This window comes from Gymnoscopelus braueri (assembly GCF_963280865.1).
Source record: "Gymnoscopelus braueri genome assembly, chromosome: 10".
Classification (NCBI taxonomy): domain Eukaryota; kingdom Metazoa; phylum Chordata; class Actinopteri; order Myctophiformes; family Myctophidae; genus Gymnoscopelus; species Gymnoscopelus braueri.
Window position 1 is genome coordinate 19002307 of NC_137611.1, and position 18197 is coordinate 19020503.

Genomic DNA, 18197 nt, shown 5'->3' on the forward strand with positions numbered 1-18197 from the left:
CGCTGTGATTAGCAACCACCAGGGGATCGATCATACTAGAGATAAATATATTCTATTCTATTTGAAAGGTTAAGAAAATTTTAAAATCACTGGCACAGTACGCAATTTATTTTTATTTTGTATTGGCACTGAATGAGTTAACCACCCCTACCTCATTACTGGTACTGCATCTAAACATTAACCAACCCAGCCTCGTTACTGGTACTGCATCTTAACATAAACCACCCCTACCACATTACTGGTACTGTATCTTAATATTAACCACCCCTACCTCATTACTGGTACTGCATCTAAACATTAACCAACCCAGCCTCGTTACTGGTACTGCATCTTAACATAAACCACCCCTACCTCATTACTGGTACTGTATCTTAATATTAACCACCCCTACCTCATTACTGGTACTGCATCTTAATATTAACCACCCCTACCTCATTACCGTACATAAAGGTTTCATATTATTGCCTCTTCTGTGCTTACCACGATTTGTAAATGTGTCCAGCTTGTCAATGAATTGTTCTTAACTCTTTCACTGCCACTAAAATAAAATAAATATTGCGAACTTTGACAGATTTTTTTTTTTTTTTTCAAAGAAAAAAAAAAGTGCTTAGGAAGCGAGATACAGCCTTTTTCAGTTATAGGTTAAACAAAGAGTGGATGGAGCTGCAAATCTTCAGATAATGATATCTTGGGTTCTGAACACTTTTTTTTTTCAAAAAAAAAAAAAAAAAAAAAACTTTTTTTTTAACTTGGGATTTCTCGTTCTGGCACTGAGGGTATAACTATAAAACTCGGGATAACTCGGGGCTTGGCACTGAGAGAGTTAATAACAGTAGAATCATCAAAATGATTCAGTCATGCACATCACTAGTGGGCACTGAAATTGTTATTAGATGCCAATGTTTTTATTACGGTACCAGTCAGCCAGAACAGAATGGGCCAGGACTTTTACTATGATTGCTTACCTCCCAAAGCTGAAGAAAACTTGGCTGTGACTCTTAGTATTACTAGTATTGTTAATAAAAAAGCTGAAGAAAGACACATCACTTGTTTATTTTCATCACAGATTGTCACCGACATGCTTTGGTTACCGTAAATATGAAAAATATCAATCTCATACTGTAATGAGTAATGCAACGCTTCACTTATTCTCTGGTCCCTCTGTCATCCAGGCGCAGAGGAAAAGATTGTAGGGGAGATGCGGAGGAAGTATGACCCCCTGGCCCCAGACTTCCACTTGCAGGCCCTGATTCGGTCGGCCGGCAAGCTGGTGCTGCTGGACAAACTGCTGCCTCGCCTCAAAGCTGGCGGACACAAAGTGCTAATCTTCTCTCAGATGGTGCGCTGCTTGGACATCCTGGAGGACTACCTCATTAACAAGAGGTACGATTTTGGTGTTTGACATTCTAGCAGTAGTAGAATGTAATACTGACAGAGAATCGTACCAGGATTTGATGTTGAAATTGGGCAATGACAATTATTGAAGACATCTGTTCTTAAGTGGATGATGTACACCTTGGCTTGGCCCTAAATGACTGTTGATGTCACTGCTTTGTCATGTCGAATTCATTTGACAAATCCATGATGAGTAAGCTATTTATCCTCTGGTTTTGCCCAGATACCTTTATGAACGTATTGATGGCAGAGTGAGGGGGAACCTGAGACAGGCCGCCATCGACCGTTTCAGTAAGCCCGACTCAGACCGTTTCGTCTTCCTGCTATGTACTCGCGCTGGAGGCCTGGGCATCAACCTCACAGCTGCCGATACCTGTGTCATATTCGACTCTGACTGGAACCCTCAGAACGACCTCCAGGTACTGCATTGTACTCGACTGTCTGATCCAAAGCAAAATCTTTCCCCCTTTGTGTAAAAGCTAAATCTTTCCCCCTTTGTGTAAAATCAAGTGGCAATTTATATGTACATTTGGGGAGCGTTTAATTTGTGAAAAATTACTTTAATAGATTTTTTGTATTTTCCTGTGAAAGTTTGATAAGTTAAAATAATCATAAAAGAAAAAAATGCTATCCAGTTTAGTCCTCCCTCAGATTTTTTGTGTCATTATGAGTTTTCAGGGAGGCATTTTTGCCCCTGTATATTTTTGACGCAACTCTAACCTTTATGTTCCTGACATTTTGAATGCTTATCCTTGTGACCTTTCCACTCTCTTCCTCCACCTCCCAGGCCCAGGCGCGATGCCATCGTATCGGCCAGTCCAAGGCGGTGAAGGTGTACCGCCTGATTACCAGGAATTCCTATGAGAGGGAGATGCTGGACAAAGCAAGTCTGAAGCTAGGTCTGGACCGTGCCGTGCTGCAGAGCATGAGCGGCAACAAAGACAGCAGTGTCAACGGCGGGGTGAGAGCTCCATGGTCCTTAGGTTCAATTTGGCAGATTATGTTCTGGATTGCTTGGGTTGGGACATTACGTCCTCTGAATGCTTCAGATGTAAATAGTAGTTTTGTTATACCAAAGTATGCAATTTTTTTGTCTATGTCTATTTCCCTTCAGAACATTTGAGGTAAATGGCCTTTTGTGGTATAACTTTATCCCCTTTTCCCTTCAGCAGGCCCAGCAGTTCTCCAAGAAAGAGATAGAGGACCTGTTGAGGAAAGGTGCCTACGCCGCCATCATGGACGAGAATGATGAGGGCAACCGTTTCTGCGAGGAGGACATCGACCAGATCCTGCAGCGCAGGGCCACCACCATTACCATTGAGAGCGAGGGAAAGGGCTCCACCTTCTCTAAGGCCAGCTTTGTGGCGTCCGAGAACCGCACCGACATCGCCCTCGACGACCCAGAGTTCTGGCAGAAGTGGGCCAAGAAGGCCGACATTGACTATGACACTATGAACAGAAAGGTAAAGGCTATGACCATAACGTAACATCATTGACCAGGATAATATATATGTTGCTATAGCCAACCATATCAATCCCAGTATCTTCCACATATGCCAAAAACGAAATCATTAACCGACCGACGGTTATGTTAGGTCTGAGTTTATGCCAGTCTGACATCAGTCTTCATAAACAATGTACCATGGCCGGTTATTCAAAATGAAGTATTTAGAAACGCAATAATGATAACTAATTTATTGTGGAAATCTTTATTAAATACCGTAACATTATTGTCAACCAGGAAATGCCCCGCCAAATAAAATTGTCCTGCTGGGTTTCCCTGACAGGGTGGGGGGAGGGTGTTGGCTGAGAACAGATGTTGCTGGCTGGCTGGCCTAACCCTTGTTCTTATGTAGCCTTTTGTAAACTTCCGAATAGTTTTACACTCTGTTTTGGTTCCTTTGCGGCCAAATAAACTCCAGTGTCTCCTCTACCACACCAGTCACAGAAATTGTTTTTGGCGGCTGATTTTCATCCATGTTTGATGTTTGTTTATGTCCAGACACTCTATGGAGGAAATTCCTTGAAGAAAATTGCTGCCTTTTTATATACCTTTGGCAGAAATCCACCAAATGCAATGCTTATTAGAAAATACAGTTTTCCATGAAGACACCCATCAGTGCCTTCATATAAGTGTCTTCAGACACAGTCTTTTGTCAAGACCTGGATGCGGCACAAAATCTGATGGAGGCAGCCGCCTTGTAATTCTTTATGCAGGAAAAATCCTGCTCAATGGTATGCATGGCACTGACACTGCAAAGTTTGTTTCCCACTGTAGCACCCCATGCAACTAATGCACTTGTGGCACTGTGAGGTACTCGGACTAAAAGCATCAACCAAATTGCGTATATGATGTATATTAGAATCATCACTAACGCGTCTCCCTCTCTCTCCCTATCCGTTTTCCTCTGTTGCCGTGTAGAACACCCTTGTGATCGACACTCCCCGAGTGCGCAAACAGACCCGGCAGTTCTCGACCCTGCGAGGCGAGGGCGGTGAGCTCTCTGACGTGGACAGTGACGACGAGTACCCTCCTGCCAACTCCAGGCAATCCCGCCCCTCGCGACGCTCTGACCGGCACACCGGAGGAGGTTACGGCCGCACCGACTGCTTCCGGGTGGAGAAACACATGCTCATCTATGGGTAGGCGGACCACGCACATACAGTATATACTGTGTTAGCCAAACGACAGTTTTTATTCGAAAATTCAGATTTGCCCCCATCTCGTATTCACTTCTATGTGGGAGCTTGTGTGACATTAATTTTAGTCCTCTTGGCTAAGTCTGAAATTGTATACCACAGTTGCTTTTTCAAGTAAAACAAATATGAAAGACAATCAGCAATAAATATGTTCTGAAAAGATATAAAAATGTGTTGAATAATAAATAAAATAAAACAATAAAAACTATTACATATATATATCGCATCCTGGTGACAGATCTTGTAGTGTGTCCACGACGACTTAAGACAGCCGATTGCGAGTGTTGTGTAGTGAGAACTGCACAGCTATCTGACGACTTTTAAAGTCTGTTATAGAAATATTAATAATAATAATATTCCATTCGGATGAAGTTTTAGATCATTTATTAGGAAGATTTCAGCAGAGCAAACCGCATACAGATCATGAGAAGCAGGGCTCCGGCCCTGCTCCAGCAGCCCCTCTGGGCACAAGCCTCCCAAACACCCATCTTACACAGTTCTTATAGTAGACCATTTACCAAAGATGCCATTCTAAATGTTCATATAAGGTATGTACTAAGGATAAGAGAGACACAAACATAGGTACACACATACAAATAGCAATGACCATTCCGCTCAGCTGTAGCTGAGTTAGAATTAGCACATTCATATGAAGAGTGGTTGACTAAAGACCCCTGCTGTGAGTTTAAACCTCCTTAGTTCAGATAAAGTTAGATAGTACAGAAATGATAGAAGAACAGGTTGGCATTCTCAAATATCCATTACAAGTCGTTCAGAGTGAAGGAAGCATTATAGACGGAGAAGGAAGGAAAGAGACTGAAGGAGAGACTGAAGGAGAAAGTTCATGCAGGGCAGCTGATGGAACATTTACAGAAATGGGAGAGACTGAAGGAGAAGGTTCATGCAGGGCAGCTGATTGAACATCTACAGAAATAAGAGGGAAAGGACAAATGATTCAGAAGCAGAATGGGAGTCCAGTGATGGAGATGCAGATTAATTCTGAGATGACAGCCAAGAAAAAGAAAAAAGCAGTGAGACTGGAGAGACGAGGAAAGAAACGGGTAAATTCCACCCCTCCATTTGGATAGCATCATTATTTTAGTAATTGCGTATCTCAAATTGTCACATTATGTAACAACATATAATATGTTATTTCCTCAGTAAAACTAGAAATGATGATAAACTGCTAGGGCTTGCTATGTATTTAGGGTTTTTATACAAGCAAAGCAGCCTTTATCCATTTGTACACTCGAGTTATGGGGGTCCTTGAAATTAAAAAGTTTGAGAACCAATTGTCTAAGGCAGTGGTCCTCAATCCATCGGTCCGGACCCCCAACATGATTTTGGGGGGGTCCCCAGATGACAGTGAAGTGACAATTTAAGGACTTTTAAGACCTTTTTAATACCTAAAACAAATGGTAAGCAAAAAAGACCATTACTGCATCAAAAGTAATCAACAAACGATACTATTAAAAACTGGTGAAACATTGGCCAATTGTCAAGAAATATAAGAAAGAGGCAAACCTTTTGAAAATAGCCGATCTACAAGCTCACAACGCATCGCATTGCGAGGCGTTGTGAGCTTGTAGATCTGCTATTTTCACAATATTTATCTGCGTAACCGAGTCAAAATAAATGTAATGCCTCAACTCCTACTATTCCAAGTGCTTGTCAGGTTGGGGGGGTCCCCAGTTACTTCAAATATGATAATTTTGGGGGTTCGCGGCCTAAAAAGGTTGAGAACCACTGGTCTAAGGCAGCGATCTTATTATGACGAGACAAAACCTTTATATTTGTTACGTGTCCTTACTCACACCTGTCTCTCTCTTCCTTTCCGTGGGCAGCTGGGGTCGCTGGCGGGACATCCTATCTCACGCCAGGTGCAAGCGCCGCCTGGGTGAGCGCGACGTGGAGACGATCTGCCGCGTCATTCTGGTCTTCTGCCTGCTCCACTACCGCGGTGACGAGAACATCAAGAGCTTCATCTGGGAGCTCATCACGCCACCAGAGAATGGCCTTCAGCCGCAACAACTGCTCAACCACTCTGGTAGGAAGGCACACTGTTTGTTTGAAACGAATTTGGGTGATGTTGTGAACAAGTAACAAAAAGGAGGGGGAAAACTTAACTTATAAAAAAAATGTGTTTGCTTTTTTTTGGTTTGTTATCAATTGTTTTTATTATATCAGCAATACAATTATGTTTGAATGGATACATTTTTCCACAAAAACAAGATACAAACACATACACATTACACAACTTAAAAACAACACAGAAGGTTAATTAAAATAATAATAAAAATAATAAACCCACCTACCCCTCCCCGGACCAACAATGTCTCTAAATGCAAGGGCCAAACACCGTGCCTATACCTGTGCAAGGTCACAACACTGTGTACAACACTTAAACCAAGCCTTTAAGCTTATCTGCAAAGTTAGACCACATATCAATGTTCCTCTCACTTGCTCCATGTAACCTCACCGTTGACAGTTCTAAATAAACAATATCTAAAAACGTTAAAGCCCATTGGCGAAAGGTTAGGGTATGAGGAGGTTTCCACCTCCAGCCGGGACACATCATTTAAGATAAATACAGATGGAGAAGGTGTGATATCAGCTCTCAAAAGTAATGACAGTTTAGCTGCAACCATAATCCAAAAAGAGGAAACATTTGGACATTCCCAAACCATGTGAAAAAAGGTACCGATAACATGGGGGCTATTTAAAATCCTCATAGCACATAATATACGGGGAGTCAAATATGTTCGGTGAACAAAATTTAAATGAATCTGTTGATGATCTGGATTCCTAGAAGACAGCAATATATTAGACCAAACCGTGTCCCAATTCAAATCAGGATCCAAATTCACTATATTATTCCTCCATAAAGTATCCACAGCTAGGGACCCATAATTAGATTCTGATAAAAATGCATACAATGTGGAAACGAGGCCTCTTGATCTACTAACATCACAGATGAGTCTATGTAAAGGGTGCATTGTAAGGGAAGTCTGCCATGGAACTCCATAAGTCCTCATGGCCGTTCTCAGAGTTGTAAATAAAAGAAAAATGAGGTACCTGGCAAATTAAATGTGTCACATAAATTCTGAAATGAACGCAAACCATTCTCATCAAATAGATCACTCAATGTATGAATCCCCTTGGAACTCCACCTAGGAAAGCGAATGGGACGTCCCTCCAACAAAAGTCCTTGATTATTAAACACTGGGGAAAAAAGATTCCATTTCAAATCAATCTTGCACGTTTTTTCTGCTGCCCTCCACACTGCTACCAGCTGAGACATTATTGGCCCAAAGCGAACTTTGCATTGATTAGTAGTTATATTTGAGTAGATGAGATTTCTCAACCCAATAGGATGTACCAAACTCTCCTCAAGCTCTCGCCATGAGACTGTAGTTGCCGAGTCAAACCATTTTAAAAGGGGACGAAGGGTGAAGGCCCAATAATATAATTTGAAATTGGGCAATGAAAGGCCGCCGTCAGCCCTGGCTCGCTTCAATAAAGAAAGTTTAAGACGTGGGCGTTTCCCATTCCATACAAATTTAGATACAGCTGAGTGGAGCTTTGTCCAATACTGTGATGGCTGTGGCAATGGAAGCATAGAACTTACGAAATTAACCCTAGGGAGAACGTTCATCTTTATGATTGATACTCGAGCTTGAAGAGAGTTGGGCAGTGATGACCATCTACCCAGGTCAAGACATATTTTATTAAGAGTGTCACCATAGTTGTTTCTAACAATAGCTTGTAGAGAGGGGAAAACATCTATGCCAAGGTACGGTACTTAAATTGGCTCACTACTGGGGAAAAAAAGTGTTTGCTGAATCACATTCCCAATTTAAACCATTATACCAATTCCACAGCAGGTTTTACTTGGAAATGGTGGAATCCTAGTGTTTGTCTCATGTCCTCATGTCTATGCATGTTTATGCGTTGAGGCTAATTCATTCTTTATTGCACAGTTCTTTGGACCCAAGTCACTGAAACTTTTTTTTTGTCTAGTCAATGAACCCAAATGGTGTAAACGAGTATAAATGAGCCTTTAGTGGTTCTTAAACTCATGTGTCCCTGCTCCCAGGTCTATCCATCCCTGTGCCACGAGGCAGGAAGGGCAAGAGGGTGAAGGCCCAGAGCACCTTTGACGTGCAGAAGGTGGAGTGGATCCGCAAGTACAACCCTGACACGCTCCTGGTGGACGACAGCTACCGCAAACACCTCAAACACCAGTGCAACAAGTTAGTGCGGCCCTACCACATTTGTGCAAAGTAAAATCGTTTGTTAATGTAACTGAGATTGTGAGAAAATGTGGTGTTTGCACATGCATGTGCACTTGTGTATCCACACAGCATGCATATCGTTGCTGACGATAATATCAAAAATATTAAAACACAAAATGTTGTGAGATTGTATATTTATGAAAAACCTTAAAATATGGAGATACAAGGTTTCTGCCCGATAGCAACAATATTTGTTTAATTATAAACCTCTTCTTGTGTTTCCTTCTCCTGCAGGGTGTTGCTAAGGGTGCGAATGCTCTACTACCTGAAACAGGAGGTGATTGGTGAGCATGCGGACTCCCTCCTGAGAGGAGTCAATATCAGGTATAAAAATAAAAATAAACTTTCCACTCATATACACTCGTGCTCTGTCCCTCATATACACATGCACGTCACCTTCCCACTGTAAAGCTGACTTGATGTCTTTCCAGGGATGTTGACATCTGGATGCCAGAAATGGAACAGCAGGACGTGCCGGCAGGGTGGTGGGACATTTGGGCCGATCGCTCCCTCCTTGTCGGAGTCTACAAACATGGTGTGGCTTGTTCATGTGTTCCTAATGCATATGCCAAAAAACTGCACTTGATTAGGCCTAGTGTTTGTTCTCAGTGGTTAAAGGAAAACTTCGCATTTGTCATCGGGTGTAACTTTTAAGGCGAACTCTAAATACACCTAGGCAAGGCAGTAGTGATGTGCGGGTCGGGTTTTTTCATGACCCGCCCCGCCCCGGAACCCAATCCGCTTCAACCCGCCCCGCGAACCCATATAATCGCGGGTCGTACCTATAATTCTGTAAAATCATGAAGGTTAGAAAATAATCTTCAAGTATACACCCCAAGTGTATTCAAACTGTTTTATTGTTATTATTCTTATTGTTATTAGGAATAAAGACAAAACAAGAGCATGTGATTATTTTTTTTGCGTGTGAGAGTGGCCCGCATAATTGCCTCTGAAATCCTGACTCGACCACCCGCGCCGCGGGTTGACCCGCGGGTTACGGGTCGGCCCGCTCATCACTACAAGGCAGTTTTATTTGTATAGCACATTTCAACGGCTATTCAATGTCCTTTACACAGTACATCAAGCAAAGGAATCACAATTCTAAAAACTATTACTTCAGTTTTGTCTTCATTTAATTGAAGAAAAGTGCGGCACATCCAATTGTTGATTTGTTCAATGCATTTACTCCATAGTCCTCTGTTGATACGGTTATGTAATGTAGATTTTCGTCTGCATAACTATGGTAGCTTATTTTGTTGTTTTCCATAATCTGAGCCAGTGGGAGCATGTAGATATTGAACAGTAGGGGCCCTAGACTGGATCCTAGCGGAACTCCACATAGGGTATTTTTTGCCACACATTATCTATATTATCTCCTCGCATCAGAAAAATTAGATTTAGGTTCAAAGTCAGCATAGTTTTCCAATAAAACATAGGTATAGCCACAAAAACATTTATCCACTTCCTTGCTAAATTATGTTTCTTTTAAGCTGCTGTGTCGTCCTTTACCGTCTCCTGTATGCATCTGTCTGACCTTGCAGTTACTGGCCGGTGTCTCTAGCTTTGGGGTACCAATGTGCCATTGTCATGTATTCTAAAAGAAGCTAACGGCCTTGCTCATCTTTGCTCACTATTGCCAGGTTATGAGATGTACACCACAATGCGCGCCGATCCCTACCTTAGCTTCCTGGAGCGAGCCGGCCGACCTGACGACAAAGCCATTGATGCTGAGCAGCACACAGGGGACGGCGAGATGGGAGATGAGTGAGTTAATATCCTCAGTAACCACCAAATGCTACTAGTTCTAGCGAACGTCCACCTTTTTCCACTCTCGGTGACACTTTGTTTTTGTGTGACTTCCAGCCCTGACTACGACAAATATTCGGAGGATCCGGAGTTCAAGCCCGCATCAAGACTCCCCAAGGACCTCTATGATGAGGTGAGACTCCTGGATCCAGTCGCAATACAGCCCTTAATACCCGATTTACACTTTGTCGTACAGCGGTGTCACGCACTGAAAATGTTTTTTTTGGCATGTACCATGGCTCATAAATGAAGCATAATACATTCACATACTGGGTGAACATCCATGAAATGATTATCCACCCCACTGGCCAAGCTAAACACCTTCCTGTCCCTTCAATCAGGCTGACTCTATGAACATGGACGAGGAGATTTCTGTAGAGGACAAGATGGGGCCGACAGTCCCCCAGAGCTCCTCCACCCAGAGTGGCGCATGCGAGTGGCCCACCAGCTCGACTCTCACAGCCCGTCTACGGCGGCTGATCACCGCCTACCAGCGCACCTACAGACAGGAGCAACTGAAGATCGAGGCGGAGGCCAAGGGCGACCGCAGGCGCAGGCGCTGTGAACAGGCCAGCAAGCTGAAGGAGATAGCTCGCCAGGAGCGCCAACAGAGGTATACACACATAGTTGTATAATTGTACATTAGGGCTTCCAGACCGGTGCAATGCAGGGCTTGAAGACCTGTTCAATGCTTGAAGGACCGCTGGACCAGTGTGTCCTGTGTTGATTGGTGCTCCGTCGCATAACCTTGTGGTTAAGTGACATTCTCATGGTCCAATGCACAGTTAACCCATTAAGACCTGAGGCTGATTCTACAAATGTCTTCTAAATCCTAACTATCCTGTTTTGTTAAAACGTATGTTGCTATATTGTCAGTGGTTCTCGAACTTTTTCATGTCAATGACCCCCAAAATATTATGTATGTGGCCGCGGACCCCCATCTGAAAAATAATTTGTTCCAGGGACCCCCAGAAGCAAAGATTTTTATTTTTTTATTTTTTTTTAAAGATTTTTTTTAGATTTTTCCAAAAATAGCAGATTTACAAGCTCATATCGCGGCACTCGGTGCCACGTTATGAGCTTGTATATCTGCTATTTTTGAATAGCCAAAAAAATCTAAAATGACATGGATGCGTTTCCGGTCTTAATGGGTTAAAGTTAAACGGTAGTCCAACTTTCCTTTACCTCTTTCTCTCATTCTCCTAGGTGGACCCGTAGGGAGGAGTGTGACTTCTACCGCGTGGTGTCCACTTTTGGTGTAGAGAAGCTAAAGGGGGAACCAGGCCTCCCTGACAGCAAGGAGTCCGATTTCGAGTGGTCTCGCTTTCGCACCTTTGCTCGTTTGGACAAGAAAACGGACGAGAGCCTGAGTCGGTACTTCCGTTGCTTCGTAGCCATGTGCCGCCGGGTCTGCCACCTGCGGCCAACTCGTGGTGAAGGTGAGAACACGTGACATATAATGTTTGTTTTTCATTGTTTCTGTCGAGCAATTGCATTCAAGCTTTGCACTTGAGTAACTGATAGTTTTCACAGTTTGAGAAGCTAAGGATCACAGTATTTAAATCTTGCAAAAAGTATTTTTTATTAAGTCTGATTATTTAGCTTCAGTTTAATGGCAAGAATGTTTTTTGTTTTTCAAATAATGGTTTTGTCAAATTTGCCCCTGGGGCCAAATAAAATCAAAGAATGTAATATACTGTCACTGAGTGTGCATCCAGACACTACAAGCCTCCATTGTTTCCAAAACATTTTTCTGCCCCAGATCCATCAGATGCTTCCCAGTCTCTGGCCCCCATCACCGAAGAGCGTGCATCCCGCACCCTGTACCGCATCAGCCTACTGCGGCGTCTTCGAGAGCGTGTCCTCCCCCACCCCTCCCTGGAAGAGCGGCTTACTCTGGCCCCGCCCAGTTCGGAGCTGCCCTCCTGGTGGAGCATACCGACCCACGACCGCGAGCTGATGCTGGGCGCCGCGCTGCACGGCGTCAGCCGCACCGAACTCTCCATCTTTGCCGACCCGCAGTTCTCCTTCGGCCTGGTCCGCCAGGACTTCATGGCCAACCAACAGGCTCTTCCCCCGCCTCTTCCGCCACCGCCCCCCCAGCCGCAGCCCTCCTCCATCACGACGACGCCCCTCATTCAGCCGAAGGTCGAGGACGAGGACGACGAAGCACCCGCGGTGAAAGAGGAAGTGGTCGACGATTCCCCCCGGCTGCTCGGAGCCGAAGTCAAACCTGAGCTCCAGAGCACGCCCCTGAGTCACCACGACGGCAAGAGTCGAGGACGGAGCTGGGGCTTCAAGAGGCCGAGGGAGAGGGGTCCCAGAGCCGAGAGAGTGAAGAAGGAAGGGGGGGAAGGGATGTCTGACACTGAATCCGATTCCGAATCCGGCACGTCGTCCTCTGAGCGCTCGGGGAGCAGCGACGAGAGCGGAGAAAGCGAGGGAGAGAAAGGTTAGTCTGCCGCTTCAGGAATCATGTATAATAATGGCGTACGTGAGTGTATTACCACACTAATGGAACATGCCCTCCCTTTCATTTGGTTCTCTTCACAGGTATGAAGATGGGCGACGGAGATGAAGAGAACAGCTTACTCTCAATGACTCCATCACAAGACGGCACTCCTCTCCCTGATCCCCTCAGAGTGGACTGGCCCAAGGTAATATACAATGGGCAAAAAGCAACAAAGGCAACTTCGACTTGGTACAATTATAATTTAAAACGCACAGACACACACACACACACACACACACACACACACACACACACCTCTGTACACTTATGTGGAGGCTTTTTTGGAGCAGGTGTAGGGCTGAACGATTTTGGGAAAAAATCTAATTGCGATTTTTCTGACTGATATTGCGATTGCGATTTGATTGCGATTTTTTAAATTTTCTTAAAAATAAAAAAAAGTCTTTAACATTTTTTTTAAGTCAAGTTTCAGTTTAGTATTCACTGTGTACGTTTAAAAAGTAATTGGAAGTAATGGAACATTACCAAATGGCATACCATTTATTTACTGTTCTAGATTCTAATGAATAAGGATGAGAACTAAAAGATATGAATTGCTTCATTGCTTCCAACATGTATCTTCCAAGTACTTTTTTTCCCATGTATATATTTAAATATTTAGCTGGAATAGAAATAGCTTATTTTTGTAAACAACCCAACATTGAACTTGTTAAGTCATTAACTTATGGCTCAAGAAGAGAATCTTTTTCTGAAATGAAGTTCAATAAATTAAAATTAAACAAATTATTACCTTTTTGTGTAAACAATTCACAGCAGTGAAATAAGTAGGTCTTTCACTTATGGCTCCAGAAGCATATTTACTGATATCCAGTATTTAGCTTATGTAGATTAACATTCAACTAAAATGTAACACTTTTTTGTCTCACAAGGCAAAGTCCTCTCCTACTGTACATTGTATTACTACTAGTCCTTGGAAGTGAAAAACTCAGTTACTTTCCACCACTGCGTTATGTATTCTAAGTAAATTTACTTAAGTACTGTACTTAAGTACAATTTTGAGGCATTTGTACTTTACTTGAGTATTTCTAATTTCCAATACTTTAACTTCTACTCCACTACATCTCAGAGGCAAATATTGTACTTTTACTCCACTACAATTATTTGAAAACTTTAGTGACTAGTTACTTTGCAGATATAAATTATAATATTATAAAACCTACATTAACCACTTTAGCCCTATTTTATACCTAGGTTATTTGTAAATAGCCGATCTACAAGTTCACAACTCGCTGCGATGCGACGCGTTGTGAGCTTGTAGATTGGCTATTTTCAAACATTAGTACTTTTACTTTTGGTACTTTAAGTACATTTAGATACCAATACTTTTGTACTTTTATTCAAGTAAATTTTGAATTTGGGACTTTTACTTGTAACAGAGTACTTCTACATTGCAGTATTGATACGGATACGTTGTGCACTTGTTCACGTGTGTGAATTATCGGCTGCGGACGGGCGGGCCTTAAACCGGATCAAACAGTGTTGTTTTGTGTCCTGACCGAGTCCTCCTGATGCTTTCAGTTTTGATGTTATTATTGGAACATTTTGCAGTTGTGGAAAATCTTTGAATAACTTTGAACATTTTGAACACAAATCTTCTTATGGGGGTCCCTGGCTGGAACAGAATCTCTTCAGATGGGGGATTGCGACCAAATACATATACATTTGGGGGTCCTTGACATGAAAATGTTTGAGAACCACTGCTTTAGCACATTGCATACATAACATGCAATACAGTGGGCGTTAAAGTCCAGATTAAACTGCATTTGGAAACCATTTCAGTTGCATATCGTGGCGTATTTCTGAGTGAAACAGTACAGGGAGGCAGGACATAACATTGGTAGGAGTTTCATTTGAACGCATCACAACAAACATGGAGTATTACAATTGCAAGTTGAAGATTGATTGATGGGTGGATTGCCAGTGGTGTAGTCTATGTATAGACACTATGATTGACATACTGTCCATTTTGTATGAATATAGGGTTAGGGTGAGCTGCAATACATGCACACAATGCTATTTTAATATATTTATTTTATTCAACAATCTTTTTCCCACTTTTTTGTTTTTAGAGATTGGTGACAACATTGGAATGTTAGTGTATCTGAATATAAGATTTAAGTAATATAAAACAGATGAATTTACAAATTAATATTATGATTTAGATGCTAATTACATCTCTTTTAGACAGGAGGAGTAATGATCAGTGGAGCTGAGTTTTTACCATTATTATTAGGATGAGGATTAAATAATGCAAAATGGAAAGTTTCTCAATTATTCAATTAGTCAGACTAATATCCAATCCAATAGAATACAACAATTAGGAACAGCAGTTAAATGGCTGGATTTGAAATGACAGTCAAAAAAAAGTATAAACTAATAAACCTGTAAATGAGCCCTTCAAGTTGTCTTTGGAAAAAAAGAAAAGAAAAGAGGATCATATTACTCGGTGTGATTAACAGGAGAGATGATCAGAGGAGCAAAGTTTTTATCATCAGGACATGGACTGAAGAATGGATAGATTTTCTCAGTGAAGGTGCAGTCAGTGAAAGAGTAGAGATGAACTCTGGTCTCCACATCATAAAAGGAGACCAGACCCTCCTCATAATCCACAAACACTCCCACGTTCTGGACCTTCTCTCTTACAGGGAGTAGGACGCGAGATTCATCAAGAGCCTCGTACTCATTTCCATTCCTCAACCATATAATCCAGTAACCATCGTCAGGGCTCAGTGTGATTTCCCCTTTCCTGTTGATGGACTCTCTGGCCACTCCTAAATCCCATTCAGTCTTATCTTTAACCTGAACCTCATAGTAAAACCTTCCTGAGGAGAAGCTTTGTTTTCCTAAGACACTGGCACATGGTGAGAATCTCTCTTTGTTATCTGGGAGATTCTTCATTATGTCTCCAAACTTCACTTGTTTTGCATCCTCAGACAGGATGAGGTAGGGATTTGCTGTATCAGGGTCCAGAGTTACATCCACTGCATATTTCTGGATCCTCCTCAACTCAGCATCACACAGCTTCTCCATCTCTTGACTGAGTGTCTTCTCCAGCTGAGCCACAGCTGTCCTCACAGTCCCCACATATGAAGACCTGTGGACATTGATGTTTGTCCAGTCCTTTGTGGGTGGAGGGGTGTTGATGAAAAGGCTGTTCTGGAGGAGGTGGAGGTGGTCTTCAGTGTGTGAGAGCTGCTTCAGCTCAGAGTTTCTCTTCTTTAACTCTGTGATTTCCTGTTGCAGATCTTTAATGAAGCCTTCAGCCTGTTTCTCTGTTGTTTTCTGCTTCTCTTCAATCCCATCAATGAGCTCAGCCTGGCTTCTCTCAACACAGCTCATCAGAGCAGTGAAGACTTGCACACTTTCTGCTATCTCTCTGTCTGCATCTTTCTTGCTGAGCTGTACTGAGTGTTTGACCTCCTGAATCTTCAGTTGTCTCACCTGGATCATCTGCTGAACTTCAGCCTCTGTCTTTCCCAGCTCAGCCTTCTTTCCTTCATATGCCTCTTCCAGAGATACAATTTGATGTAACTTGTGGTCTGACTCGGTGCAGAACTGACAAACACACATGTGGTCAGTCTTACAGAACATCTCCAGAGGTCTGTCATGTTTCTTACACAGAATGTCTTCCAGGTTCTTTACAGGGTCGATTAGTTTGTGTCGTTTTAACCTTGTGACTCTGTGGTGAGGCTCCAGGTGAGTCTCACAGTAGGAGGTCAGACACACCAGGCAGGACTTCACAGCTTTGAGCTTGGTCTCAGTACAGACGTCACAGGGGACTTCATCTGGTTCAGCAGGTTCCTGGTTTGCGGTGGGATAGTTTGTCAGCTTCTGTGTCTTCCTGAACTGATCAGCCATCTCAGAGAGGACTTTATTAACAGAGAACTTTGGTCTCTTATCGAAGGTTTCGTTGCATAGTGGACACTGACACACATCACTAGTGTCCCAGAAATGTGTGATACAGGTGTTACAGTAGTTGTGTCCACATGGAGTGGTGATTGGATCAGTGAACACCTCCAGACAGATAGAACACAGGAACTGCTCTTCAGACAGGAGACTGCTGGCACACGCCATTACTATACACTGAAAATAAACATGGGGGAAAAAATGAAATTCCTTAATGTTACTACTGACAGCTAAATAGTTATGAATCTGATCTGCATCATCATATTAGAAAAGAGCTCAATAATGTTGGCACATACTGTAAGGGAAGCCTGTTGTTATACCAACTGAACGATTAGACTACAGGATTTCCAGGAAAACGAAACTTAAGGGAAGATCATGTCACAGTTTAATATGCCTTTGTTCTCTGTTACAGAATAATAAATCCTTATCTCATGTAGGCTACTCACCTGTCTTTACGTTCTCAATATTTCAGCAAAAATCCTGTTGAACTGAAGGTATTCTAGTAGAGAGTGTGTGTGTGTGTGTGTGTTTGTGCACTGCCACCGAACTGCACTTTATCTGTAGATTGCGTCACTGACTGAGAGGCTGCTCTGTTGCTGTTAACCCTTCACAACCTCCACTCTTCTCTGTACTTCATTTGTTTCCCCTTTAAGAGGGAATGACATACAGCAGGAATCGAAAAGGGGACTCACTGATATACTTTTACTTAAGTACAACATTTGAGTACTTTTCCCACCACTGTACACATAAGTGACAAAGATACAGTTCATAGTCGCTTCTTTTGGGCTTGTTTTCATAGACAGGGTTGCTTATTTCTCTCACAAAACCTGGCAACACTGACCAGGAAGTGCTTTCCATCGTATTGTTTACATTGGATCACAGCATCCAACAGTAATAGTTTAATAATGATGGGAAAAATATAAGTTACACTTACAGAAACAAACATAGATAGGAGCAACACTACAACTACACTACTTGTGTCGCACCGAAAATAATGTTTTACCGCTACGCGTGGCATCTGTGACTTGCGCAACACGTTCGACAAACTTTAAATACTCGTATTCGACGGAGAGGGACCTAACTCTATGAGAGGGACAGAGCGAGAGAGAGAGAGAGAGGGGGGGGGCTCGCTGCCCTCTCGCTCCCTGTAGAGAGAGGCAGCCACTCTGGAGAGAAGGAGACAAGTCCTGCGGGTGCTCTGGGATTAATATTAAATTTATTTATTATGATAAAATAAAAAATAAAAAAATCACGGCCTTTGCGATTAGCTAATCACGTGGTTTCAAATCGCGATTTCGGTTTGAAAACGATTAATCGTTCAGCCTTAAGCAGGTGTGTCAGACACAAACTATAAATTGGAAATTGATCCCGCACGATGTCTGGAGCTTACTAGAGTCAGGACTAACACTTCCTTATATAGGTATGGACACATTAAGTCCAGAATAGATTCTAAAATCCTTTTAATAACCTATAAAGCATTACATGGGCTGGCCCCACTTTATATCACTGACTTACTGCACTCAAATCCTAATGTGAGATCTCTTTAATATATACAATTTTATTAT

The 18197-nt window shown here is 42.5% G+C and overlaps 2 protein-coding genes across 7 annotated transcripts in view; one reads left to right on the forward strand and one right to left on the reverse strand.

Annotated features, from left to right (window-relative positions):
• The window catches only part of chd8 (chromodomain helicase DNA binding protein 8), a 36780-nt gene that overhangs the window by 13544 nt on the left and 5039 nt on the right, over positions 1 to 18197 (forward strand). For 3 of the 5 annotated variants that reach the window (XM_080440109.1, XM_080440112.1, XM_080440110.1), the window contains exons 20-34: positions 1173 to 1383; positions 1619 to 1814; positions 2183 to 2356; positions 2565 to 2858; positions 3818 to 4038; positions 5940 to 6142; positions 8192 to 8348; positions 8625 to 8714; positions 8822 to 8925; positions 10031 to 10154; positions 10254 to 10329; positions 10538 to 10809; positions 11403 to 11635; positions 11959 to 12648; positions 12750 to 12853. In XM_080440109.1, the coding sequence (XP_080296235.1) occupies positions 1173 to 1383; positions 1619 to 1814; positions 2183 to 2356; positions 2565 to 2858; positions 3818 to 4038; positions 5940 to 6142; positions 8192 to 8348; positions 8625 to 8714; positions 8822 to 8925; positions 10031 to 10154; positions 10254 to 10329; positions 10538 to 10809; positions 11403 to 11635; positions 11959 to 12648; positions 12750 to 12853 (3149 nt within the window). The remainder of the gene's footprint in view (positions 1 to 1172; positions 1384 to 1618; positions 1815 to 2182; positions 2357 to 2564; positions 2859 to 3817; positions 4039 to 5939; positions 6143 to 8191; positions 8349 to 8624; positions 8715 to 8821; positions 8926 to 10030; positions 10155 to 10253; positions 10330 to 10537; positions 10810 to 11402; positions 11636 to 11958; positions 12649 to 12749; positions 12854 to 18197) is intronic. The other 2 variants (XM_080440111.1, XM_080440113.1) reach the window with 1 other exon arrangement.
• LOC308093802 (zinc finger protein RFP-like) lies at positions 15166 to 17167 on the reverse strand (the record flags this gene model as incomplete). Of its 2 annotated transcripts, none has more annotated exons than XM_080440165.1 (2): positions 17079 to 17167; positions 15166 to 16802 (listed from the first exon to the last, which is right to left on the reverse strand). In XM_080440165.1, the coding sequence occupies exon 2, from the start codon at positions 16798 to 16800 to the stop codon at positions 15166 to 15168; it is 1635 nt and encodes a 544-aa protein (XP_080296291.1). In that variant the 5' UTR covers positions 16801 to 16802; positions 17079 to 17167. The 2 variants fall into 2 exon arrangements, with proteins under 2 accessions (XP_080296291.1, XP_080296290.1); XM_080440164.1 differs by having other exon boundaries at positions 15166 to 16809.